The sequence below is a fragment of the Sphaerodactylus townsendi genome, linkage group LG01 (assembly GCF_021028975.2).
Source record: "Sphaerodactylus townsendi isolate TG3544 linkage group LG01, MPM_Stown_v2.3, whole genome shotgun sequence".
Taxonomy (NCBI): domain Eukaryota; kingdom Metazoa; phylum Chordata; class Lepidosauria; order Squamata; family Sphaerodactylidae; genus Sphaerodactylus; species Sphaerodactylus townsendi.
The window spans coordinates 35189621-35216246 of record NC_059425.1 but is presented as its reverse complement, the minus strand read 5'-3'; the positions used below and the strand labels follow the sequence as shown (position 1 = coordinate 35216246).

General features: G+C 46.9%; 1 protein-coding gene across 6 annotated transcripts in view; it reads right to left on the bottom strand.

Moving 5' to 3' along the window:
* Nucleotides 1-19358, bottom strand: part of BCL11A (BAF chromatin remodeling complex subunit BCL11A) — a 201123-nt gene extending 181765 nt beyond the window's left edge. For 2 of the 6 annotated variants that reach the window (XM_048517942.1, XM_048517951.1), the window contains exons 1-2: nucleotides 11058-11542; nucleotides 4013-4342 (exon numbers count right to left, since the gene is read on the bottom strand). In XM_048517942.1, coding sequence (XP_048373899.1) covers nucleotides 4013-4342; nucleotides 11058-11112 — 385 coding nt within the window. In that variant the 5' untranslated portion in view covers nucleotides 11113-11542. Of the gene's footprint in view, nucleotides 1-4012; nucleotides 4343-11057; nucleotides 11543-11714; nucleotides 11792-12028; nucleotides 12062-15660; nucleotides 15678-19266 lie in introns of those variants that run through there. The other 4 variants (XM_048517917.1, XM_048517934.1, XM_048517908.1 and 1 more) reach the window with 4 other exon arrangements.
* Nucleotides 19359-26626: the final 7268 nt, after the last annotated feature.

Here is a 26626-nt window from a genome sequence, read left to right as displayed (position 1 = left end):
CAGTTTCCCATCTCTAAAATGAGATCCCCAATCACTGATGGCTGTTTATGAAAGGATGAATTTTTAAAAATAGCAAAGCATTTTGCTTGTGAGTAGCACTAATGCCAACCCCTTGTTTCCGGCAGCATGATAATCCTGCATGCTTCACACTTGTGAGCAGTTAGCTTACTTGCAGGCTGGCTTGTTTCAGCAACACAAATGGGATGGAGTTCAGGAAGATAGCGACAATACACAGAACAAAAGCTTTACTTTTTCTTGCAAATGCTTGTTGCATTTTGGACCAAAAACCTATTGGCTGAGCGGTCTTTGTTGCTCCCCAACTCACTTAATTCTTGCTTGACAGACACTGCGTTTTGTCTTTTAAACAGAGACGTTCGATATGTAAATACCGTGTTACATCACCGAAGGGTTACTCCATATTTGGTGATTTAGCATGCCTGCAGTATGCAGAAGAGCAGAAATCCCTTCCGGCCGGCGCCTGCTTCACTAATCATACTCCTTCCCTCTCAGAACATGGACAGCACGTGACATAATGGTCACCGCTGTATATTTATGTTGCAGTCGTTTAGCCTACATACTATAGATGAGATGAGAGACTGAAGTTCTCATTCTTTTAAATGTAGCCCGATGCTTTTTTAATACACCTAAAGAGCTACCTTATTTCTCTGAATAGTCAAGAGAATCAAGAGAATCAGAAGTTTGAACAAATGGGAGCATTGCTTACTTAGAGTAACTAGGGCATAGAATTATGCTGAGAATAATGGTATTTGAAAAGTATACACAGGGATCTGGATATAGTCAGACAAGCAGTTACATTATATATATATTACAGATTTATGGAAAATTCAACCAAAAGTTCAATGGGGAGAGTCTGCAATTTACAGAGTTATATGTATGAAGGTGCTACTAAACAGATAGAAGTAGAACCACAATCGTTAAACGTTGACAATAAATAAATGTGAAATACAGAACAAGAGGAGAATTACCTCTTACTAAACCATCTAATTTTCCAAATAGTGGATGGGAGCTTTTTAGTTTTACAGAACTCTTTTTCAGGCACAAATATAAAAAGCAAAAACTTAAATTTAAGGAGAAAGGTCAGTGTTGTATCCTGGTTCTGCATCATCTTTTCTATTTTGATATTTTGCTTCTAACACGTATGTTTAGAATCCTTAAAATCTGAAAGCTCATATTCAGCTGAGCCAGCAAAAGATACCTGCTCGCTTATTCTGTATGTTCTGATTTCTCCAAAGAACCAACAGTATATGGAGATTTGAATATGTACGGGGGTCAGAAATGCTACTAAAGACATGCACAAGATCTCTCTACTGAGAAAATAATGGGTGTGGTAGTTTATCCATTTTGTGTGTGTCTGAGTAACACATTACACACACACACACACACACACACACACACACACGGTCTTAGCACTAAAACTTCCTCCAAATTCAAAACTCTTTGGAACAGCAAATGGAGCAAATTAAAATTTGGACTTGAATGCTGCTTCTGAGCCCGGCATTCATTTGCAAGTATATCCCTTCTTTGTGTTCTAATGGCTAATACATTTCTAAGCATCCCTTTCACTGAGATTGAAAATTGCATTTTCGGCACTGAAATTTGCACACTGTCTTGTATGTCTCACTCCCTGCGAAATCCCTTCACCCAGCAAAATCCACTGACATGCTGACAGGCCTGAATTCAAGCCCAAATGTCAAAAGCCTGCACTTGCAAATTAAAAGAAAAAGAATAAAGAAAACTTATCAAATGTTATAGTACAATTTAATGCTTCAATCCCATTCCACTTATACTATACTAAGGCATGCTCTCTCTCTCTCTCACTATTTCTCTCTTACACACACACACACACCCAGTGATATACAAGCAAAGTGGATTTTAATTACTGCATAGGAGTTAGAAAGGAGAAAGTCTGTTAGTCCTACAGCTGCTATAAAAAGTCACAGACCATATTCTGCTCCAGATCTACCAGCATCAAAAAGGTTATACTGGTTTAAAAGGCTTGTGAATCGCTCTCTTATTTCAGTGTGTGAGTTGTGTGTGTGTGTCTGTGTGTGAGAGAGGCACACACTTATATAGGCAAGACAACATGTGACTTATATGCGATGCTCCTCTTAATGCTGTTACATCCCTGAGGCTGTTCAAACAATAGCCCAAGTGATACTTTATGCAAACTGCTCTGGCCTTCCCGCTTGCTTTTATCATATGTGTATGTCGACTGGGAGGCGGCATATTTTTCAAGCACTACTGAAGGCCAAGAAATGCCGTTCCCGTTTTGCCATCTGGATCCTAACAACTAAAACAGGCCTTATTAGCCAAACAGACCTATCCGCGTTTATATTAACTTCAAACATCTTTTCACCTCGATTTAAACACGGCAGCACGCTGCAGCATTTTCCCAGTAATTAAAAGAGGGGGTGTGATTAACTGCAGGGAATGGCACCCGTTACATTTTTATTTTATTTTTCCTTAAATTATGCATTTGGATTGTTCGCCTGCCCGAAAAGCCAACCCGCCTTGGACGTTTGTATGGGTGACATGTGGCAGTGTAAAGCCACAGAAGAAAATCAAGATACATCTGTCAAAACCACATCAGAGACAAGAGACAGCACAGGGGGGAAGCATTTATCATTTGGCTGAAGAGGCAGGATTGCGGAAAGCAGCCTCCTCCCCTGTCAAACCAACCTTTTGAAATCTCCAGCATGCCCTTAAACTTTTCGAAGAAGCAGGCCTGTGCGCTTCAGCAACTGCCCTCTCTACTCTGGCCTGGGCAGTGGAAAATGGCATCTGAAAGTCAAGGTCAGCCGTGTCACTTCGCCAAGGGGCTGCCTTTAATTACAACCCACGCAGTGACAGCCAATATGGATCGGAGGCTGGGTGATGTTAACCCTTCCTTCCCCGCCCCCCCCCCCCTTCCTCGAGTTTGCAAGAAATAACAATTAAAAAGAAAAACAGAAAGCCTATGCAAGCCAGCTCTAGGAGGCTGCTAAGACTCAAATTTTGGAGAGAATGCCGTTGAGGCCGCAGAATTGTGTACACAGACCATTTTGTAAGATGGGTGTCTGTATGTTTGGGGGTGGAATCCATGCTGCTGAGCTTCTTGTCTGCTTTGAGAAGCTGGTGCTAATGAAGCTCAGGACTGAGAAACAGTCCTAGACAAAAACCTTGTTTTCTGGTGCTACAGAGTGAAGGGGAATTCAGTGGACCCTGAAGCCCAAAAAAACCACAAGCGGCTCTGAACTGGACTGAGTGCAATGCTCCATTCCACACTTCATAAAGAAATCATGTTTGCTGTGGCTCCACAGGTCCCTAAATACATAATGGACCTGTATCAGGAAGGGGCATCTGATCAGGTCTTCCAGTACATGTTTTACAGCATGGGCAGAGCATTTTACATACTTACTGCAAGAAAGCACTAGTGAAATGCCAGAAGGGCATGGTGCTAAAACATAAATCTGTGTTAATGTTGTTGTGTGGGCTTATCAATATTTCCATGGCATAGCTGATGAGAGCATAGACAGAAAACAGGTTGAAGGGAAACCTGCTCCACACAGACTTCTCCCTTGGGTAATTTGGGTGTATTCTGATGGGACTACCCCAGTGTTACATCATCATTGTTATTATTATTACTTAAATTTCTAGACCGTTCTCCCCCATCTTGGTGGACCCAGAGAGGTTTACAACAGTTCCTCCAGCACTACTCAAAAGGAAGTGTATGGAATTACTAAGGCTGGAAAATTAAAACAAAAATGAAAGAGAACAAAGCCGCTCATTGACAAGCCAAAGCTAGAAACTTACTCAGTGGTATGGCATGGGTCTCTCGAATCTATAGTCACAAGATGATATACATGTATACACAATATAAACAGATATGCTTTATATGGATTAGCAGAACAAAATTCTAGGTCTTCTGCGAACTACAGGCGTCAAATAGGCAAGCAACAAACTTGCAGTTGCTCCCCCCTTACGCGCCCCCCCCCCCATTGCTTTGATTTACCTGCTATATGTTCCTGTTTAGGGCAAATTCCTCTAGATGACGTTGACAAACAATCGTCATCCTCAGGCGTGACCTGGATGCCAACCTCCACGGGATTGGATGCTTTTCTCAGCTCGCTCGGCGAGGGCGAAGGGGGCTTATCCACAGCCTTCTCTAGGCAAAGCGTGCCATTGCATTGTTTCCGTTTGTGCTCGATAAAAATAAGGATGTCCCCCAATGGGAAGTTCATCTGACACTGGCCACATGTAAGAAGGTCATGGTCCCCTTCTGGAGCTCCCAACGTACCATGATCTGGTTCATCATCGGTGAGAATGGCTTCTAGAGGTTCGGCTGCAGTTGGAGGGGACAAAAAGAATAACTTTAATACCTCAGAGAAGAGAAGGAAAGAAGAACGGGGGGTAAGGGGGCTACCCTGTATAAAACAGAGCAATTTTTAAAAAAAAATCAAGGATGTTTGGCAACCACAGTTTCTCACTTTTACCTCAACACATTGCCAGATAATCTGATATCCCTTGTCTTCTAAGTCTAAGAGAAGCCACACAGGAACCAAAAAGACTTCATTCATATCAGGGATTTTTCTTAAAACAAAGGGGTGACTCCAGAAGAAGCGCACCCAAAATGCCCTCAATTATTTAAAGTTCTCGCATGCTTTCTTTTTTAAGAAGACAAACAAGATTAAGCCAACCTAGTCTCAAACACGAGCCAGCAAGAAAGTCCTTTCCAGCATGTTGTCATTTCAACAGGAAAAGGAATTTATCAGCCATACTGAGTGGGATGTATTTGAACAGAAAGCATCCCCAACATGAATAACTAAAAAAAAGGGGGGGCCTCTTCAGAGTCTCTATCTGTGTTAGGAGGGTCCAAGCAAATCTGCTCTTTTACATGAACAAATGAATGCACTAAAAACACTGGAGGGGAATTAAGTTGTTATTAATACTCTCCAAAGGTCTTCAGAAGTAAGAAGAAAGCTATTTTTACAAATCTCTCTTTCTATGCGTATGTTGGGGGGGGGGGGTTCCCATATGTTTGGGCACCATGTGTTTTTAAGGTTGCAGATATGAACCTGTGTGTGTGTGTGTGTGTACACATGGCTACAAAAATACACACACACATAATCACAAAGCAAAATAGCTTGCTTGCACTGGCCTGTCAACTGGCAAATAGCACCAAAACAGCTCTGCTTTTCCTTTCAGGGCACATTCGCATGTTCTGTGTTGTACACATGTAACTATAGACAGAATCTCAATTGCAGAAAAAGGCTGTGCCCTCTAAAACAGCCAATCAAACCGAAAAGGAAGATAACCCAGGGTAATTCAAGCAAATCCCCACATTCCATTGTAGTAGTTGTTTTTTTAAAAAACTCTAATGTTCAACCGTGCCATGCAGGAAAACACATACATAGATATCCAAGTCATTGGCAATTGCTAGCTTCAATTTAAGGAAATATGATACTACCGAAGACTTTTAAAAAATAATCCAATTAGTTGAGATGGGCTTCCCCCCTCCCCCAAGGAAAGGAATGCCCTATCATTCAAAAACATGTTAGTACTAGTGATCTTCCTAAGGTTGAAAATCTATTTAAAGCCAACAGAAACAGAGGATTCATAAAAAGAGGGGGTAAGTCTTTTATTTGGATTTGAAGTACCTTTCCTAATGTTACCAGAGTTGATTAATTTCCTGCAGGAGCTCCAGAAAAGACCATTAAGAAGCCCGTTTCTGCTCACCCTATGGCCAGTGGATAGTTTAACAAGAGGGACCTGTACTAGGGGACTTCCCACCCTTTGCTTAAATTATCGAGGCAAAAAGGGGACCATGAGCTTTCCTGATTCCACAGAGAGATAAGAAAAATCCAGGCTGGCTTGTGTTTCCCTACAGCTCCCACCCAGACCTCTCACCCACAAACAAGCATGAAATGGCATTCTTGCAAAATAGCAAATGCAGGCAGTTACAGGAAGTGTGGCAGGACCCAACACCTCAACAGTTAATCAGGCTGACCTTCTTTAGCATACGGCCAATTTCACATTTAATGAACTTAAAGCCACAGAGAATCAAAAAATAGATTTTAATTTGACTGCACCATATTGGAAAAGGTTTTGATAAGGTGCAAAAAAATACATTACAGCAAACTTAAGTTAAATTTATTTTAAGTTAGGAAGGCAGGCTACTGGGGGGGGGGGGGGGAGGGATATAGAAGGGTATTGAGAGTAGCTCCCAAAAGTGCAGAATAAAATCATACTCAAGTCAGTCTGCACCTCTCGTACCTGGCCTCCAAACAGAACGTGGATATAATTTCTGGCTTTTAAAATTACTCCTGATCGAAGGTCACATCAATTACAAAAATTTGGGAGTTATGTTTTTTTTCTTTATGCTGAAAAGTCATTAGCACATGGAGCAACTAGTCTAAGCTCACTGACCACTGACAGCAACACATATGTTAGATTTTCCATATGTACAAAAAATGAGAGCAAGTATGAGAGGACACTACAATTTTTTCCCCTTTCTGGAAGAATGAATATCAGGTTGCATTTCGACAAAGTTGCAATGCAAGGACAGGTAATCCCAATTGCTCTGTCTGTTTGTCTGCCTGTCTGTCTATCTCTCTCAGAATATTTTATCTTGGATTATTTTCTGCATGCAAACTTTGGAGTACACTCCAAGCAATGAGATGTCAAAACAATTTAATATTTCTCAGTAACAGGAACCTTTGCCTATCTGGTTAGTTTTCATATTTCTTAGGCCTAATGTGTTGGTGAAATGAGTAATACGATTTAGCACAGCAGACGGTACCCTTTTCTGGCAGTTAAAAGTCATGCTAAACAATAGCCACCAACACACACACTCACACACACAAGAAAAATTTCTGAAAATCTTAAAACCAGGATAGGTCCTCAGCAAGATCAGCATCTCAAAAGCTTTGATTACCCTTCTGCATTTCAGCCAATTAATTTTATATGAGGCAAAGTTGTTGAAAAATAACAAGATATTAAAATGTATAGATCTAAACCCACCCCCAACCTCCACCTCTTTTTTCACCTTCCTTAACATAAATTATTGTTAATTAAAAAGAATGAGAAAGCAACATTAAAAATACAGAATTAAACTCTTTCCAAAAGCTTTGGTTTAGTAAGGTAAAGAATCACAGGCAACATTTTTTCTGCTGTTATTTTAAGCCAGGTGCATCATAGGGAGGTCTGATTCATATTTGTTCCTTGTTTGCATGCTACATTTTTCTAATTCAATGGCCTTAGCCACCCAGATATTTCTGCACTTGATTTTGCAGCTTAGAATGTCCTGTGACAAGGGAGCTACAAGCAAACTGGGTAGCTGTAGGTTTTCTTTATAAAGGTTAAACTAAAAAAAACAGCACAGGGGGAAGAGAAGCAGGTAAATTCAAAACACAAAGCCTCTACACTCCTCCGTGCTATGGATTTCACCCTCTTTTCAAAGGCTAGAAGATGAAGACAGACAGAAGTAAAGAAGAAAGGGCAGGGAGGACTTTACAGATTAGAATATATATATTTCATATCTGAAACATTGATTTTGCAAGCATGTCAAGCTTTGCCTGCAAACCATAAAAAGCATCTAAACTAAGCAAAAATCTCTTTCAAAATCAGAAAATAAGGAAAGACTCAACAGCAACTGAATTGCAAGTTTACCTCCAAATGTATCCTAGGATTAGTTTAACAGTTTGAAGTCACACGTGAAAGCTAAGCGTGGGAGTCGGATTGTTTTTTTAAAAAAAAAACACAGAAAAGGAGAAGGCACATGCAGCGTTTAGGTGAATGGAAACGAACTTGGGAAGAAACACAATAGGGAGGGATAAAACCCTTGGAAAAGGAATCTTCTTGAGCAAACACGTGCAAACCAACCCAGGGTGTTTCCTTGCCTGTCGGATCAGACCGGCCACTCTCCTTTCAATCTACCTTTTAAAAAACTATTGGTTTTCAAAAACAACTATCTTATTTCAAATAGGGCAGGAGAAGAAAGAGGGGTGGTGAAAGATTCCCACCAAGCCATCTAAACAAAAGCGGATGTTTTTCAAGTCAAGCCAAAGAAATAAGAAGTCACTGGAAGGAAATTCAGCCCCTCGGCTCTTTGCAGTCACAAGCTTTGCCTTTTGTAGCGCAACTCCTTAGCAACCCCATGGTGGTTGACTGTGTATATATTTAAATGTATATGTATGCAGACCAGAGAAGATTTCAGGTGATATATCAGCCCTTTTTTATTGTTTGACTCATTTCTGCACTAAATAACTGATGTATATTTTCCTCTGAGAAGGAGCAAAATCAAATGCCAAGTTGCTAGTGCTCCAAACCAATCCAGAAGTCTTTTTGCTGCTTTTTTCCAATGGGGGGGGGGGGGACATTGGGACAGAGCAACACAACGACTGGAAAACTGAAACGTGGGTTGAGCGAAGGTGTCTTTTGCAAGCACAGGATGCTTTTGCTTCTTTCCACCACCATCAACACAACAAGATAAAATTAAGAACAAAGGGGGGGGGCAGAATTACTTGAACGGGGAGGGGGAGAAGTCCACATGCTCACAAACACCACCCCCACCCCTTGAACGAAAAATGTAGAGAATTAAAGCATTATAGGGAAACTGATCAGGCGCACGTTGGTGGCGCTTTTTTGATCTGACTCTGCCTCCTAGCGGCCAAAATTGGCATTTTTAAGGAGGGAGAAACCGTGCGAACCTAACTCTCAGATAGGTTCCCACCCACCCCTTTTCTTCCAAGGTTCCGAGGGGGGTGGGAGGGGGGCGATTAACAACTTGTGTAGTATTTGTATTGCTTCACCTAACAAATATGTCCACTTAAATATTTAAAAAGATGGCACGGATATGTACTGTATAATAGTGTAAGCGTCTGGGTGTTTTAATTTCCAGATCACCAAGAATATGGGGAGGGAGGAGGGGGGGGGGGCACCAGCATATTTAGCAGTACTATTAAAAGGGAGGTTAACGTCTTCAAAACAGCCACTACACTCTCTTCTCCCCGTCCCCCAATGCAAAGATTGCACGTTTGTGATAAAAGTCAAACTGGGTTATCAGTTTGGCCGAAGAGAGAGAGGCAGAATAGTTTTTGCAACGTGTTTGGAAAGCGATAGGGCATTCAGAAGTGTGACAGTTATGTTGCAATCGATAACACAACTCTTTACATTTACCAAAAAAAAAGTCCTAAGAAATGGCCGGAAAGGGGAGGGTGAAAGATAACATACAGAGAAGGCTGCTTAAAAAAAAAAACTTTACATACTAGTGGGGGAGGGTTAAAACATGCTGTTGGGGGGGATTTCAATTAAATATCTCTGTTGCAAAACCGGTATTTACATTGCAATGCAGGCAGGGGTCAAAGAGGGGGGGTTAGTGCAAATGCAAACTTTTTTGCAAAAGCCAGGAGGGGGAAGACCTTTTCCAAACCAGTGGGGGAAGGTGTTACAAAACATCTAAAATAAAAGCCTGCAATTTCTCCCCCATTTGCAAACACCACATTGGTAGAAATTTCACTCCCCCCCCCCCCCCAACCAAGTCCAGATGATACTTCCCTTTTGTGTTGCAACCAAGCAGGCGCTCAAAGCTTTTGTGCACGGCTTGGCTTGGGGGCAGAGCGAAAGGGGAGAACCTAGCCTAGGCACTGAAAAAGAAATTTTCATTTTTAAAAAAAGCGTTTTTCCTTGGATTGCAATGGATGCGGGGGGGGGGGGCTGGGGAAAGGAGTCTTTTTAAATTTTTTAAATCATTTCCTAACTGATCAGACACCGGCAGCTCGATCGACTTCTTTTCCTCTCCGTCTCTGCCTTGCATGTCTGTAAACGTTGCAGTTTTCACGCTCTTTCCCAACGCGTTTGTTCTCCTCGCCTGTTTGCTGGCAGCGAGTCCGCAGCACACGCGGCGCTTGTAAACATTCAGACACGAGATTTTTCCCAATCAAAATCCACTTCCACTTTTTTTTCCCCCCTTTTTTGAAAATCTTCCAAAAAATAGTACGAGAGGAGGCAGAGAGAGGAGGGGAATCCCTCTCTCTCTCTCTCCTTTCTCGACGCGCCAACCACGCTCCGGATCGCGCTCGTTTTCTTCTCTCGCCTTTCGCTCCCTACAATGCAAGAGTCTAAGTTTCTGCAAACCAAGAGTTTGGGGGCCGAGGAGGAGGGAAGAGAAAAGGAGGGGGGAGAGGAGATACCGCCGGCGAGAGCAGCCACTTGATTGGGGGGAAGGCGAGCTAATTGTGGCGGTGCAAGCGGAGAAAAGCAGCCCGAGAGCTCCGGCCAAACACAGACGCCGCGTCTGCCCCTCGGCTGCCCTTTCACCGTGCGGCGGCGGCGGCGGCGGGGGGGGGGGGGGGAGAGAAAGGAGCGGGACACGCACAGAGGAGCGGGGGTGGGCGATCTCCCACCAGCACCACCCCGATCTTGCCAGCGGAGACAAAAGAAGCCGCGGAAAAGGTCCCCCTTTCGCAGTTTTAGGGGAAAAATAATTCAGGGGGATCACACGAAGGCTGGGAAGGCAGACTGGGGAAGGGCTGCATCCGACAGGGAGCACCGAGGTCTCCCGATCTAGATTTCTTTCCTCGCCTCGTGGAAAACGCGCACACACATAAAGCCCCCCCCTCCCCCCCTATCCCTGGTTTCCTTCTTGCAAGATCTCCCCTCGCCTGCTTCTTTTTAAGTTGCAATTCATTTGCAGGCTGCAAGCGCACCCGCACCCAGCGAAGCACGCTCTCGCGCTCTCTCTTCCGGCACAATATCTATAGAAGAATCAATGGGGGGAGGGGGGGATTAAATGCAACTTTGAGCGAGCGGACCGAATGCCGAAAGAGACGGCTTGAAAAGTAAGCGAGGTGCTAGCATGGGGGGTGGGGTGGAGAGAGAGAGACTGACTTTTAAGGTGAGTTGCTGCTTTTCGTTTCCAAAACTCCACTCCAAAAAAAAAAACTGAAAACGCATGCACACACAAAAAGAGGTTTCAAATGAGCCGTGCAAAAAAAATATATATGCAAAAATACCTGGATTGCAAAGGAGGGGGGGATCAGGCAGGCAGGTCTACTTACGTGAAAATTCCCGTTTGCTTAAGTGCTGGGGTTTCCCTTGCTTGCGGCGCGACATGGTGGCGGCGGCGGCGGCTGGTCGGGCGGGCGCGCGGCGAGCTCTCTTGCACGGATCACATCGGGAAGCGCCGGGTTGGAAAGGAAGGAGCCTCCCGAGCCAATATCTTCATCAATGTCTTTTGACATCCAAAATAAATTAGAAATAATACAAAGATGGCGCGGGGAAGATGAATTGTGGGAGAGCAGTCATGGCTTGGCTTTTTTTTTTCTTCCCTTTTTCCTTTTTTCCCCTTTCTGTGCAAGAGAGGGAGAGAGGGAGAGAGGGGGGAAAAAAGAAGAGAGAGAGGGGGAAAGGAGAGAGAGGGAGAGAAAGAGAGAGAGAGATGAAAAAAATGGCAAAAGCCCCCCTGAGCTACAAGTTCAAGTGCGGACGTGACGTCCCTACGAACTTGAACGTCAAGCGACTGGCTGGACACAGGCATACAAAACAGGGGCAGGGCGAAACTGGAGAAAGGGGGTGGAGGGAAGGAGTGCGCCACGCCAATGGACAGTCATCAGGGGCCGGACATGAGCTCGCGCAGGGTGGGGGGGGGAGCCCGGCGCGGGGCAAGCCAATGGCCAGGGATGGGGGAGAGCGAGGGGGGAGAGAGAGGGGGTTACCCTCCGAGGCATCAGGCACATCATGCTGCTCCGGAGGGAGGCGGAGTGCGCAAAGGCGCGCAGCAGCCCAGCCGAGAGTGACCGCGGACCGAAAGCAGAAAAGGCAGCACGCCGGGGGGGAAGAGGGAGAGAGTTGTCTGTGCGCGCCTTTTAATTATTATTATTATTAAAAGGCGGGGGGGGGGGTTTAAAAGCAAGGCGCGATTGTGCAGAAGAAATCGGGGGGAAGGGGGAATATAGGACACCCAAGGGGGATTTGCCTGGCTATTGACACCCAACGCGGTGGCAAAGGAGATTTGCTGCACCCGGGCTACCTGGCTGCACCCGGGCTACCTCGCTCGCTCGCCACTTAGTGAGCGATTGAAAGCAGCGCGCACGCACAGACAGGCACACACACACAAACACACACGCAGGCAGTCATGCACGCTGCCTGCCCCAATGAATGAATGAACGGGAAGGCTGAGGATCGCCTCCTCCGCTGGATCAGACCGTGGAGTCCAGCTGTTTGTCGACGGCCAGAGGCCCGCGGGTAGGGAGGAGACGCGCCGTGTGGCGCGCCTCGCCCGCAGCCGTGCAGAGGTACACTGCCTCGAATCAGGGAGGCTCCATGTGGCGCGTCACGGCTCATCTCCGCGGACAGACCTGGGGATATATCTACTCTCTTCCTCTTTAAAAAGCACTTCAGCGAGTTCTCCCAGGGAATGAAGGCGGGATAAACTGCCCCACCAGGATACCTGGAAATGTTATCCCTTCTGGGTGCTGGGTTCGAATCCCCGCACACCAAGTTTAACCGTAGGCGGGAAGCAGAGGTGAACGCGTGTCCCATTCCTGGTAGCGTCTTGCAAAAGAGAGGCTGAACTGGGCTCCGGAGGTCGGATGGGATCGGACCAGGAGCAAAATGAAGTATGTAGAACAGAAAAAGGTGTGAGCAAAAGCTGACCTAGTACAAACGACAGAGATTTCCCGTCTGGGGAAAATCCAGTGAAACCGATCAGGTTACTCAAGAGTAAGTATTTTGAGGATCCTGACACTGGACATTTCAAAAAGAGGAAGAAGCCCACAGCCCTCCACCCTTTTGCAATGAATTTTATAAAATGTATAAGGAAGAGAAAATGGGTTTGAATTGGTTGGGTTTCTTAAAAAAAACACAGGATGTTAAAAAAAAGAGTTAGAAAGTCGATACGAAAAAAAGAGGAAGGAACCTGAGAGATTCTCCACCTAAAGTGCTCGGTGGAAGGGGGAGGGGAGCACCTAAAGTTATGAAAGATGAACATTTTGAAATTTAAGAAGGAAACCAGACGAAGGAGACAGCGGGGAGAGTTTTGCAGTCAAACATTCAGACTAAAGAATCGCGAGGGCAAAGTTGCAGAGAGAGCAGGCAGACAGCCCCCCCCCTCCAATAATATAGCCCCTTCTTTAAAATAAAGGAGCTTACAAGCACCGAAAGGCATAAAGCCAGGAGATCTCAAAAAGTTTTCCCTCACTGGAAAATCGAGCGAGGAAAGGAACTGGAAAACGAGGTGAGGAGGAAAGAAAAAGTTGAGCAGCACGTGGCGTTTGGGAACAGATGCCGGCGACTGTGTGGTGGTTCTATCTATAAGAATGTGACATTCTTCTTGCAGGTCGGGAAAAGAACAGCGCCGAGCGAGTGCCTTGCTAAGGATGGCTGAGGAGCAGAAAAACTGGGGCGGGGGGAGAGGCTGAAGCAAGGCAGGAGGGCTTGGTCTCTCCCCCCCCCCCTTCCTATTTTTTTTCCACCACAGCACGGCGGTGCACGGGCCAAGAGACACAAAGGCAGGTCAAGCGCTTCCCCCAGCAGCAGCTCTTTCAGAGGGGAGGGCCTGCTTACTCCATGGGAGTTACTCCCCAATAACGGGGTGTCCGGGGCTGCAGCTTTTTTCCGGCTTCACCCCTACACTGAAACTGGATGGGAGTTTAAAAAATGAGTGTCAGCTTGCTTGGGAGTTTACACCCAAGTGGAACAGAGAGGGGCTTGTTTCTGGGTAAAGGGGCCGGTGTCTCTGGATCTCACCTGCTTTGCACAGGGGCACCCGAAACTGGGAAGGTCTACTCGGATGCAAGACCCGTTCAACTGAAGGGGGCCTTATTTTCAGTTGTGAATAGTGGTAGGGTAAACCTTTGTTGTACATTCGCATAAGTCAAGTATTCTCTCCTGCCTGGGCTTTCCCACCAGCTCACAAATCTTCATTGGAGGCTCTCCCCCTTAAATTCACACAATCGCTCACACATGCCTGCAAGCTCTTAGGTGCTCAAACGCACTGACTCTGTTCCACATGGAGTCCTTCCTATGCATCCCAACAGCTCCGTTACACACAGGTATCTGGGGAAGAAAGCTTCAATTCTGGACAGGTGGCTCTCCAGAGAATCTTTTCGGTGTCTAAGGTGCTACTCAACTCCTTGCTCTTCTGCTGCAGACCCACCCAGCTACCTACACCCACCTAAACATGTACCCATGCGCACTCTCTCTCTCAGGCACACACACAAGCAGGCAGACAGGCTTCCTTGCATCCTCACACCAAACTCACACCTGCCACTCCCACTCATGCACTCCTTGTACATACACATCAGCTAACTCCGAGGCTGCATCTTGCGAGTAAGCCTCCCTGACTTTTCCCCACCGCTTTCGGAGCACAGGATCGGCTGGTGACAGGCTGGGAGGCAGGCCAAAGCGCCCTCCCCCCCCCCCCCGCCCTTCCAAGCCCATCCAAATTCTGCCTCCTGTCTCACCTAGGCTGAGAGCCAGACCTAAAGCGTTCAGAAGCTCCAGCCTATCGATTTCCCACTGAACAACCTTCCCAAGTAATTTAGTCGGGTCTGACAGCAGGAGAGTCCTTCTCTCGGAGGAGCCCTTCCTGCAGTGGCTCCCTTCTTTGGCAAAGTCACTTTCCCCTCCCGCGACGTGGCTGCCGCCTCTGGGTGCCCTGCTCCACACACCCACTCGCAAACCCTCGTGCCTCCCGGGACCAGACCCGGTCGGGTGAAGAAGATGCACGGGAGAGGTCAGCTGCATCCTCGAAAGTAGTTTCTCTCCACCGGTGCAGCCAGAGAGAGAGGACAGCGCGCCCCGAGAAACTGACCGAAGTGTTTCCAAGGCATGGACCGATCTCCGGGAAAGGAGCGGAGAGCCTTGCAGAGACTGTAAGCAAAGGGCTTCTCACTCGGAGGGATTGCCAATAATCATCTTGGCCTGGAGGGAGGACGGGGGAGGGGGGGCTGAAACACTCTCCGTGGCTGCTGCCCCCCCCCCTTGTTTGCAAAGGAATGGGGCGGCCGGGGGGGGGGGTGAAGTTGGCCGTGCAAGTTGTACATTGCAGCGGCGGTTCTAATGCTTGCTTCAGCAAGTCTATGCCTGTTTATTCAGAAGTGAGTCCCGCTCCGCTTGAGACAAGCTTGCACGGCGAGGGCAGCCTGCCTCCTCTGCATGTGCCGCTGTTTGGGCGCTTCTGTCCCCTCGGAACTCGGTGCGGGACAGACTGATTGGCAGGCAAGCATGCACCGGATGCGCCCATAACCTAAGCTCGCCTGCACCAGCAACCAAGCGGCGTGGGGCTGGGGGGAGTCTCTTCCCCCACTTTCCAGTGGAAGCAGATGGGCCGGCTGGTCAGTTTCACCGGAGCGCAGCTCTGGCGCGCTCTCTGCAGCGGCATGGCAAGGGCTCCCCCTAGGATCCAGAAGCCGGATTCTTTCCTGGTCTCAGCTCATGGGGAGGGGAGGGGAGGGGAGGGGGGATCCAGAGCCCCAAAGCCGCTCTGCACCCTGGCCTCAAGATTCTCCTGCGTTGGCTTCCTTGGCATTTCAAGGGCAAGGCTGGCACCAGGCAACCAGGCCAGGACCCCACCCCCCACCCCATCTCGCCCTCACCAGTTCGCGCTCCCCGAGCCCAGTGGCGCAGCTGGTGAAAAATGAGGCCCCACTCGGGGTTTACCTTCTGGAGGGCGAGTGGGCGCGCGGGTTGCAGATAGATACATTGATAGACGGGTGGACAGATAAGATGACAGGGACAAAGGGAAGACGCCGGCAAGCACGACGGAAGGGAGCGAGATAGGATGAAAAGATGCTCGGCATAGATACAGGACCTAAGCCAGAGATGAGCCGCGTGACCAAATGGGCAGAGAGGGTCCAGAGGTGGGGATCTAAGATGGGGAGGACGGGTGGTCATCGCAGAAAAGGTGCTGAGCGTCTGGAAGAGAGGAGGGGGACGGGGAATCGTTTGGAACCGAGAAGGGAGGGGGACAGGACACGATCCTAGAGCGCTTACTTCAAAGACAGATGGTGGAATCTACCTCCTTGAATAAACCGCCCCCTTCTGATCACGTTTGCCGAGGAGAAGGGGACATGATGCGGGGCAGCAGAGGCGGAAAGCCCCGCCGTGCCTTTTGGGAAGGCAACCCACGGGCTGCAGCGAGCGCTGCCTTCCTAGGGAACGTGACATTTCAGCCTCTGCTGTTCCACAGGTCCTCTTTCTCCCTTTCGGACCGACCAGGAGAGGAGGAAATCGGTTTAGGGTTGCAAGCAGAGCTGGCCAGAATTCCCAAGAGGAACAGAAATGCCACACAAATCCATTTCATAAGAACGTCACTCACTCACATACCAAAGGCTGGAAGAAGCGCAATAACAAGAAAGCAGATCCTGTTTTTTCAGGTATAGATGGGATCTCGCAATAGGATCTCGCAGTTGCCAACACGTAGACACATACAAATGCACATCTCTGCACTCTTTCTATCGGAGGGTGGTTCTTGGGTGCAGTTGGAAACTTGCTGGCAAAGAGACCCCACAAGCTCGATCCTGAGTGCTCTGCGGGACTTGCGCACAGGTAAGCAGCGACAGGCGCAACATGCCCTCCTTCCTGCCCCTCCCCGAAACAGTCCAAAGGATCGGCCAGTCCACTGCAACAGAAAGAGGGGGAGAGACCGAGATGTGCTCAAGGCGATCCTGAATCTTGTCAGTCTGCGTCCATTTCACTCTCTTGTGTGTTTAAATGCCTAGAATAAAGGCAGCCTAAACCAAGCCGTGTGTCTTATGTCTCTGCCTTTTCAGCTTAAGGGGGAAGGATGGAGAGAGACTCGGAGGGGAAGGAAAGAATTCCTTGGCACGCAAAAGTCACTCGGCAACAGTTTGCGAAGAAGTGGCAAACTGGTTTCATCCGGCAGCTCTCCACGAAGGGGCCAAGGAGTGGCGATTTGGGCGCGGGGTGCTTTCAACAGGGGCAGGGGGAGAGGAGAGGAGATAGTTTCTGGTTTGAGGCAAGATGTCTCGGACAGTCCCAGGACAGCAAGGTTTGTTGAAGGAAGGGGAAACGCGCAAGCGCAGGAGAACTTCCTGGCAAACTGGCACCTTCAGAAGAAGCCACACAGGTAGCCAAGCCCTCCGTGGCCAACGGGGTGCGTCAGGCGAGGGAGCAGCTGAGCATTCAAAATAGCGGTGCGCACCAACAGGGAGGGAGAATGTAGTGGAAGGGAACACACCCAACTAGAAATAAATCCTCTGTGGAAGTTACTTCTGGGTAAAGGGGCACAGGATCGGATGCCCAGTGTGCCAACAGCTTCGGTGGATCCGTCTGTGCACCCCAGCTGGGAACCAGCTTTCTATTTTACAATGCCGAATATTTATATAGCTGACCTTGGTTTATCTGCACAGGTAGGTGAATGTGTGGCGTTGTCTACAGAAAGGGGTGTATGAGCTGGAAGCCCGTGTGGGCAGGCGCCCCTGAACAGCCACTTTGAATGTTATAGCTGGGAAATGCATAACTGGGTACATGTTTTCAGGGCATCTGTAACAGGCAAGAGGGGATTCAGGATTGTGTGAAGGTGAAAAACGCCTGAGGCACAGAGAGGGTGGGTCTGAACAGCCTCGCATTCCAGAGCCCTACACATTCTTGTCCAGGGCGTATGCAACAGGGAGGCAGGTATGCAAGCTGGATATGTCTGCTATATATGTTGCATGGGATATTCTGAACAAGCACTTCTGCATGCGACTCAGGGGGTCTCACACCTTCATCCCACGTACGTTTACTCAGAAGTAAATCACACTAAAGCCAGTGGGTAGGCGTGCCTAGGTTAGCAGCTGCCTTGGGCTTTTTTGGCATGCTCTATAGAAAAGCAATGCATGTAGAAAAACACTGCTAAGTGCAGAGTGGCTGCACAGGTCTCTTTCACGCCTGGGATTTCAGCCACTCTCTTCCCCATGTCTTGTGAATGAGCATTTATTGCCAGGTTGGGTTTGCTTTAAAAAGCTGGCCCTCACCTGGAAGAAAGGGCAGGTTGCTTTGAGGGAAGGGTGCTGGTGGTCAGGAAATCTGAGGAGACTGAAGGCACCCAGTTGCAAACAGATCGGCCTTCTTACTGACAGGCATTTTTCCTAGATCATAATCTTAAATACTCATATGTGTTCCACTACAGCAAGATTTGAGTGTAGGGACACCTGGTTCATTCTGAAAAGAAATCCCAGCAGTCATGGCTTTCCCTGAAGGCGACTGTTCTCGTGTGGCCTGGACAGTCCCTCCTGTGTTGCCGGGTCTCTGTTGCCTCTTGTCCCACCTTGGTGTGGATTCAGGCAGCCTGCAGAAAGCGAGGGAGGGAGGGGGGGAATGACTGTACACAGGTATGCGTTTGTATAGATCCCTAAAGTGTATAGATCTCTATACACTTTATAAAAAGTAAAAGGTAAGCAAGTTCAAGGGAGGGAAAATCCCGCTCTGGCATCGAGTGCCTCTGTTAGACTCCAGGGTTATTAGGCAGGATAGTTTTTAACATAGCCAGGTGTTCTCTGCTCCATGAAGTTGTCCAACAGACAGAGAGAGCTTGGGTGCCTGCTTAGCTGGGAACGGTCTGCTCCGAATAGCAGACCAGAGGAAGCTCTCTCCCAACGCCAGCTCCTGCAGATCTTTTACCTGGAGAATCTGGACTGAACCCGGGACTTCCTGCATGCAAAGCGCGCGCGGTGCCATTGAGCCGCACAGTCCTTTCCCGCGCCTGCTGAAACAGCCAACACGGCTGGGTTAAGTGGCCAGCGGTTCAGAAGCAGATCCAGACCGGGCTCAAACGCTCACCGCAATTGCGGTAGGAGCAGAGGAGACGCAGGTCCACACCAAAGTGTAGCAGATCTTATCCGTGCAAAATTTATGGGTTTGAAAATTCACCTCTATGAATAATCAAGCTGCAAAAACTCTGCGTAGGATTCCACTGCGCTTGTTGTGGATTCCCCCCACAATCTTAAGACGCTGAACATTCTGCATTTGTTTTGCTCAGCACCCACACAGCCCTTTCAAAACCACAATTTCCCAGTTACTTTCCCGCCCCGCCCCAACAGGATGGAATATTAATGTATGGATTGATTACATTTACATCCTGCTTTTCTTCCTTGGAAGTCAAAATAGCTCACACAGCCAGTGATCAGACCTTACGTGCCCTTTATCCTGAAAAAACCCCAAACCATTTTGTTGCAGTGTAGGTGTGTCCCAAAGACCAAGTCAAATGTATGTGGCGTGGTCTCCTCCTCCTTTGCTATACGCAGAATCATAACACTAACCTACCTTAAAGGGTTGTTGTGAACATGGGTACCGTCTGGAACGGTCTCGTAAGGCTGAAATTGCCAAAAAGGAACGCCCACTGAATTGAAGGAAGGTTGCGTCCGAGACTCAGAATAAAAGACCTCTAGGACCCACCTGTCCGACTAAGTGAATATGAGATATCCATCTCCATTTAACGTGTTGGCGGTTTAAGCTAAAATGCCAGAAGCACTCCTTAAGTTTGCAGCACTGCCGGGTGTTTCGGGCGAACCAAACGCCAACAGATCCGCTCCCGGCCTTTGCAGGGAAGAAATTCCGCTCCACGTGCTCGGTCTGCAACTGCTTGTTTTGGCCCTCGGTCTTGGCTAACACAACGTGCGCGCACACACACACCCTCGCTCCCTCCCTCCCTGCTTTGAATAGAAGGACTTTTTCAGCTTAGCTGGAGGATGCCGCTTCTCATCACGCTGAACCAGAAATGACTGCGAGATAACGTGGGACGCTGAAGAACCTCCGCCACGAAATTATTGCGATCACGAGCGGAATTCCTTAGCCAGCCCGATCTGGGCACGTAGAGGCGGCAGCTCCCTGCCTGCACGCGCACCCCGTTTGCTGGCTTCATTTGGAAAGAAACGTAAGTCCCCACTGGTTTGCAAGAGGCAGGCGCTCAGGAGGAATCACCCTTCCCGGCCCTTACTCCCAAGTAGGTGTACGCGAGAGGACAGCCTTGCCACATGCCCGGGCCTAGGGCAGAGGCGCTGCTTGGAATTCAGCGGGATTTACTTTCGAGGAAACACGCATAGGCCCAGGCGGCCATAGGTCGTGCCTCACAGGGGCATAGGTCATGCCTTACAGCCTGCAATTAAAAGTGCTGCCATTAAAAGTCTACCAACCTGCCACTGTAGACTTTTAATTGCAGCACGATTCTCTTCTTCGCGGATTTCTCCGTCCACACGAGATCGGAACGCTCTCCCGGATTTGAAGCGCAAAAAAAAAGGGGTTGCCTCTCTTAGCCGGCTGTGTTTTTAGGTGTTGGGGAAGGAGCCACAAAGGAACGGGAGAGCGTCAGTCCTGGAAGATTTCATAACCCTTTCGGTATGAAGTGTTGGGTCCCTGGCCTCCAGACCAGCACCGGGGTGGGGGTGGGGGGGGGGTGCAGAAAGAAAGTGCTTTTATTTCATGGCGTAAAGTACTTTTAGCTCGGGGACTCGGGACGTGAAAGTGGCCGACAAGCAGCCCGGGAAGTCAGGGCTCCACACAACCTTCTTCTGGCTCAGGTTAAGAGAAATGAGTAGATGCACTCTCCATTGCAGGAGAGAAGGGGTTACAGGAGATCCGGGAGGAGGCACGTCCCAGTTGTATGCCCCCCTCCCCCCTTCTACAAGTAGGCTCAGCAGGTCTCCTCTTTTCAGATAAACCACTTTGAAAATTGAAGTTGGTTACACACCCTCAAAGCTGCCTGGGAATTGTAGTTTTAGAGCAGGGGTGTCAAACTCGTGGCCCTCCAGATGTTCATGAACTACAATTCCCATCAGTCCCTCCCAACGTGAGCATTGGCTATACTGGCAAGGGCTGATGGGAATTGTAGTTCATTAACATCTGGATGGCCGCGAGTTTGACACCTGTGTTTTAGAGGATGTTGAGGTGTTTCCTTTAGAGCCTGACCTCAGCATGTTTTTCATCCTTCCACAGATTCCTTGCCACAATATTATTTATTTACTTATTTGATGTCTCACCTTTCCACCTGATGGGGACCAGAAGTGGCTTATATCATTGTTCTATCCTCCATGTTATCCTCACAACAGCCCTGTGAGGTAGGTGAGGCTGAAAGTGTGTGATTAGCCCCAAGCACCCTGCAGGCTTCCACAGCACAGAGGGGACTTGGACCTGAGTCTCCCAGATCCTAGCCCAGTGATAGCGAACCTTTTCGAAACCGAGTGCCCAAATTGAACCCAAAACTCACTTACTTATCACAAAGTGCCAACACGGCAATTTAACATGAATACAGAGGTTTTAGTTTAGAAAAAATGGTTGGCTCCGAGGCATGCGTTACTCAGGAGTAAGTTTGGTGGTAGTCGATGGATTTGCTTTGAAGCAAACGGGTGAATCACAACCCTAGAAGGGTTTACTCAGAAGCAAGCCCCATTGCCAGCAACCGAGCTTACTCCCAGGTAAAGGATTGTGCTTTAGTTCTTCGCATGAAAATCAGTGGGGTTTAACAGCGCTTAACAGGGTTACCTACACTGCTTCCCCAAAACTAGGTCTTAGGTATAATGTTAATAATCTAGCTCAGTGGCCTGTCAGCCTAGATGTGTGTGTGTGGGGGGGCATTTCCCCCCCACATGACAAACTGTTTGCACGTGCCCACAGAGAGGGGTCTGAGTGCCACCTCTGGCACCCGTGCCATAGGTTCGCCACCACTGTCCTAGCCCCACGCTAGGAATACTATACTACTCTGGCTATTAACAGGCCTAGATTCAGACATCCTCTCAGGTAGCTTGTCATTGACCAATAGGCAGTCTATCGGGTGTGCATCATCACTCTAATGAAATGAAACTTAAATATATGGAACAGAATTGAACACATATTCTTTCCCATCCTCCTCCCTTCCCTATGGCCTCACCTGGGCTGAATACTAGATTTGTGAATGCCTGTAGGCAGAGAATCTCTTTTTGTTATTATTCAGTTATGCACATTAATGGTGCTATTTCAACCAGAAAGGAAATAAATATTTTACAGTTCCCTGCTTGGAGGTTACCAAAATATATTCCTATGACAGCATCACACGTGTGTTGACTCACACAGGGATGTATATAGCCTGGTGACACAACTTAATATGGCAACTTGGATGTGTGAAGGAGTCAACCCAGGTCCAAAGCAAGACTGATCTGTGGTCACTTCATTTATCAAATACCATCTTTTTAAACTGACCCTTTGTCTGCATATTCAACTTAGCCTCATCATGGTTCAACTGACTTGTATACCTACCTCTCTTTCAATGGTGAAGAGGAGCGTGGATTTATACCCCACTTTTCTCAACCATGAAGAGTCTTGAAGTAGCTTACAAATTTCTTTCCTTCCTCTCCCCACAACAGGCACAATGTAAAGCAAATGGGGCGGGGAGAGTTCTGAGAGAATCGTGACTGACCCAAGGTCACCCAGCAGGCTTCATGTGAAGGAGTGGAGAATCAAATTCTCTCTTGACAACTAATGATGCACAATACTATTTAAAATTCATCAGGACAGCTCGCTTAGACTCTTAGGAATCTGTCTTCTGCCACAGGCATGGCCTCATAATTCCTCTGGGATGTCCAGTGTGGTGCCTTGGAAAATCATGATTCAATCAACCTGTGACATGCAATTAAAGGCTTACCAGCTTTACACACAACGGCGTTCTACTACGTGGATGTGGCTTTCAGTGGCTAAGTAGAGCTATAACAGATGAAGTTTAGGAGCACCTAAGAAAGCTGCAATTCAGCTCTGAGGTTTGCCATACATTAATTACTCAGCCATTTGCCATCAGTCTCAAACGGGGTTGGCTCTCCAGGTGAGCCACCCAAATAACTGTTTGGGTGACACATTGAAGACAGGACCAGCACACTGCAGGAGTTCAGCTGGCTCTTGGCCATTAGCAGCACAAGAGGTAGCTGGCAGTGGCATCCCTTCTGGCCCTCCGCCACTGATGAGGTCTAAGCCAAGCCCCTCCCTCTACAGCACTGTGACATTTCCCTAATCCTCAGCAGTTCTCCAAACCAGTGTGTAGGAGAGTCATGTTCCCAGTGGTATCAAGATGTTTTCTGAAAGCCTAAAGCAATGATCCCCAACACAGCAGCCATATGCACCGTGGTGCCCACCATTGTGGTTCTTGGCACCCAGTTTCTCTCTTCCCCCCCCCCCCCCCCCCCCCAAAAAAAAAAAAAAACATTTCCCAAAGCAAGGAGCCAAACCTGGCATTGTTCAGTTTCTTGGAAGTGGAGGTAGTTCATCTTTGGGCCAAACTATACATTATATCTAATATGTTGTGTCAGAGTTCGCAAGCAGTCAGCCATCCATCAAACTGAGGGAAACTAATTTCTCAAGTGCTTGGGGCTGATCAGTACACATGCAACCCCTGCCCAGAGTTTCTGGCCATTTTGAGTGAAAAAAAGTGGTGCAGGGGTAAGGCTGAATTCCCATACTACTGTTCTGAATCAGGCCCCCACACACTTGGGAAATTAATTCCCATCAGAATGACATGTGAATTTTTGAAAGTCAGCCCAGCCCAGCCACCCACTCCCACAACACATCAAATATGGTAGTGTAAAGGTGGCTCTTAGGTGCGCACTTCAAAACATAAAGCATGGTTAAACTTACCAAGAGCATTCTACTTACTGTTTTTATCTATTTTATTTTCCTGTATGTTAGTAGGTTCTTTATTTACATCAGTTATGCCCCAACTTTCTTCTCAATGGAGACTCAAAGCAGTTTCTATAATTTGCCTCTCCTCCATTTTGTTTTCCCTCCAGCCAACTGAGAAGTCAGAAAAGAAGGAACAGATTTCAAGTATGACAAAACCATTAAACAGGGAGAGGGTTGCTAAGCTTTCTGGACAGTTTCAGAAGATCCCCTTTCAGTGGTCTTCTATTTGACATTTGAGGTGAATTTACGTGTGAAGAGAGGGAACTCAAGTTCTGTTAGGTGTACCTTTGTTTACTGCCTGCTATTGTCTGGGCAGTTGTCATACGGCTGCCTTCACATCCATGATTTAAAACAATGGTAAAAAGTGCACACTTTCCTGATCCTTCTAGTAATCAAACAGGGGAATCCTAAAAACTTGTTCATGGAGTACTAATCCAACTTAATACACATGGGTAGGATTTTTGTGCTTAGGAAAGCACTGAAAATGTCTATATTTGAATTTGAGCTTTTTGTCTGTTGTGTCTTAGCAACTTGATAATTGTATAAATTGTGCCTAAATAAAGTAACTAATAATAACTAAGTGTACATATGTTCCTGGCTGATATTAACAACCTGCTACTTTGTCAGTTGTTGAATCTGAGGAAAAAACCTGATGAATACTTTTTATGCAGCCCTCCTTCCAAGGAGCTCAAGGTGCAGTGTCTGGTTCAGCCATACTCACTTGAATCCTCATCAGAACTTTGTAAGGTAGATTAGACTGAGAGACAGTGACTTACTCAGCTGGCTTCATGGCAAAGTAGGTTTTTGAACCCTGGCCTTCCAGATGCTAGTCCAACAGCCTAACCTCTACAGTCTACACAATAAAGGTGTGAATTTCAATTATGTAGCTCACAACTTTCTTAGATTGTAGCTGCCAGTCACTCCCATTCCTAATCACAGCCAGGGCCATATATGCCAAGAGGGAATTTCCACCTTCCTCCAGGAGGAAAAAATTGTTTTATTTTCTTTGTAGTGCTGAAAGCAGTTGTAAGGGGAACCTTGTGTCTCAAGTTTAGAGTGAGAGGCATAATGCCACCATGTTTGCTAGCTTTCTCAGATAGTCAAAGGTGTCTTCTTAGATAGTCATGTGCACACTTATGAGATTTTTATCTGGAAGGATTTGAATATTTCTGATGTGTGCATGAAAGTTGTCCAGGTTTCTTAGACCAAACTACATATTACAAGGTACATGACTCAACTAAGTGAATTGCAGCTGAGAGTTCCCAGTGGTAACTTTATTTAAAGGTATCACAGTGCCCCAATTCAGATGGGGACTACAGTTCACAGGGAGGTGGGGCTTCTTTTCCCAATGCTGTTTTCCCAAATTGCAGTGGTGTCATCTGAATCAGGCCCCTGCTATGATCTTAAATGGACGCTGCACCAGGAACTTACAGCTGCAATACAGTTGTGACTTGCGCACATTTTAACATGTGGTTTGGCCTTTAGATTGAGGAAATATTGGCTGCCAAACTAAGAATGAAAACAGTGGGAACAGACAATCTCAGAGTCACCAAATTTCATGAGTCAACCAATTCATTAATTTTTATCTGTAATGCATTCCCAAACCATGTCAGAGATGATACTTGAAAAGCACAAAGAGCTGCAAAATATTTTTCTCTACATATACAAATAGAGTATAAACATCTGACACAAGCAAGTGTGATCAAGAATCGGAATCCAAGATGGGGTGAGGCAGATGAAAGAGTGGCATTTTGCAGAAAGGGTACAGGCCCGATTGTTGGAGATCAGGGGTGCCTGCAATAGGGGGCAGATCCACCACACACCCTGGGTTCAAGTGGCTTCTCCAGCAGTTCTAAAATAGTAAAAAAAATGCAGTCTGGTTCTTGGTGTCTGCTACAGCGGCCCTCCTATTCATATACACTCGTTTCTACTTGAAGGTCTTCACTGCTACTTCGTTTTCCACTGAATTTATGCAACGTCAGTCCCTTCAGCCGACCTCTGGTTCCCTGAGCTGCAAAAGTGCCTGCACCAGTACAATGTTGGGATGGGGGAAATCTCTGTCTTTTGTTGTTGTAGCAAAAATTTGTCATTTGCAAACCACCACCTTATGACTGAGGAAACAACACATTGTAACCTGTAGCGAGAGGTCCACAATGCGATCTGGATGAATGTGCCTGTGATGCTCATACTTTCAAACCCTTGATTGTCACATTCCCACATGACCTATTTAGGCATGCAGTTTAAAAGATTATAAGTGTACCCCTGGAAATGTAATCTGTGAAAGATAGCAGTTGCCAGATGGCTTGCTTAGTTGTATAGGCCTACGATACAGCAACACTTTTATATGCCATAAAATAAAAGTCGTTTTGTACATCAAATGAAAGCTATCTCAGAGTAAAAAATATTGCCGCTTTTATTACCTCAATATCAAGTTCAAGCACAGTTAAGGTTAGAATGTTGACCTCGGCTACCCTCATGGAGATTTAGAATTCTCTTTAAATTGTCCCTGCTACAATTGTTCATTGATGTGGGGGAAAATATAGCGCAATTACTTTTGAAGTGTAGAAAAAGCTTACATTTCAGGAAGACAAATAAGAACTATGTATTTACCTCACACTTTTAACAGCGGTTTTTATAACATTTTCACTCCTTTGGCTTACCCAAAGAATTCTGGAACTTGTAGTTGGGTGGAAGAGCTGAGCTTTCCATCAGAGATCCACAAATGCAACCCCACCCCCTGAACCACTGTTTAATATGGTTCCCTGTGAGACAGATATGCTCAAATGTTGCATTTGAGATACTTGCACTTAATACTGAAAATTAATTGTAGTAGTCCCAACAACTGCTTTTATACTGACATAATTAGCTAAATTGATTTACTTTTTCTAAGAATGCTGCTTTTTAACGATTTCCAACTGATAAGGAAAAAGGTAAACTGGCTAGATCTTGTGCTCTGAACAGCAGTTCCATGAGTCAAAATTTACAA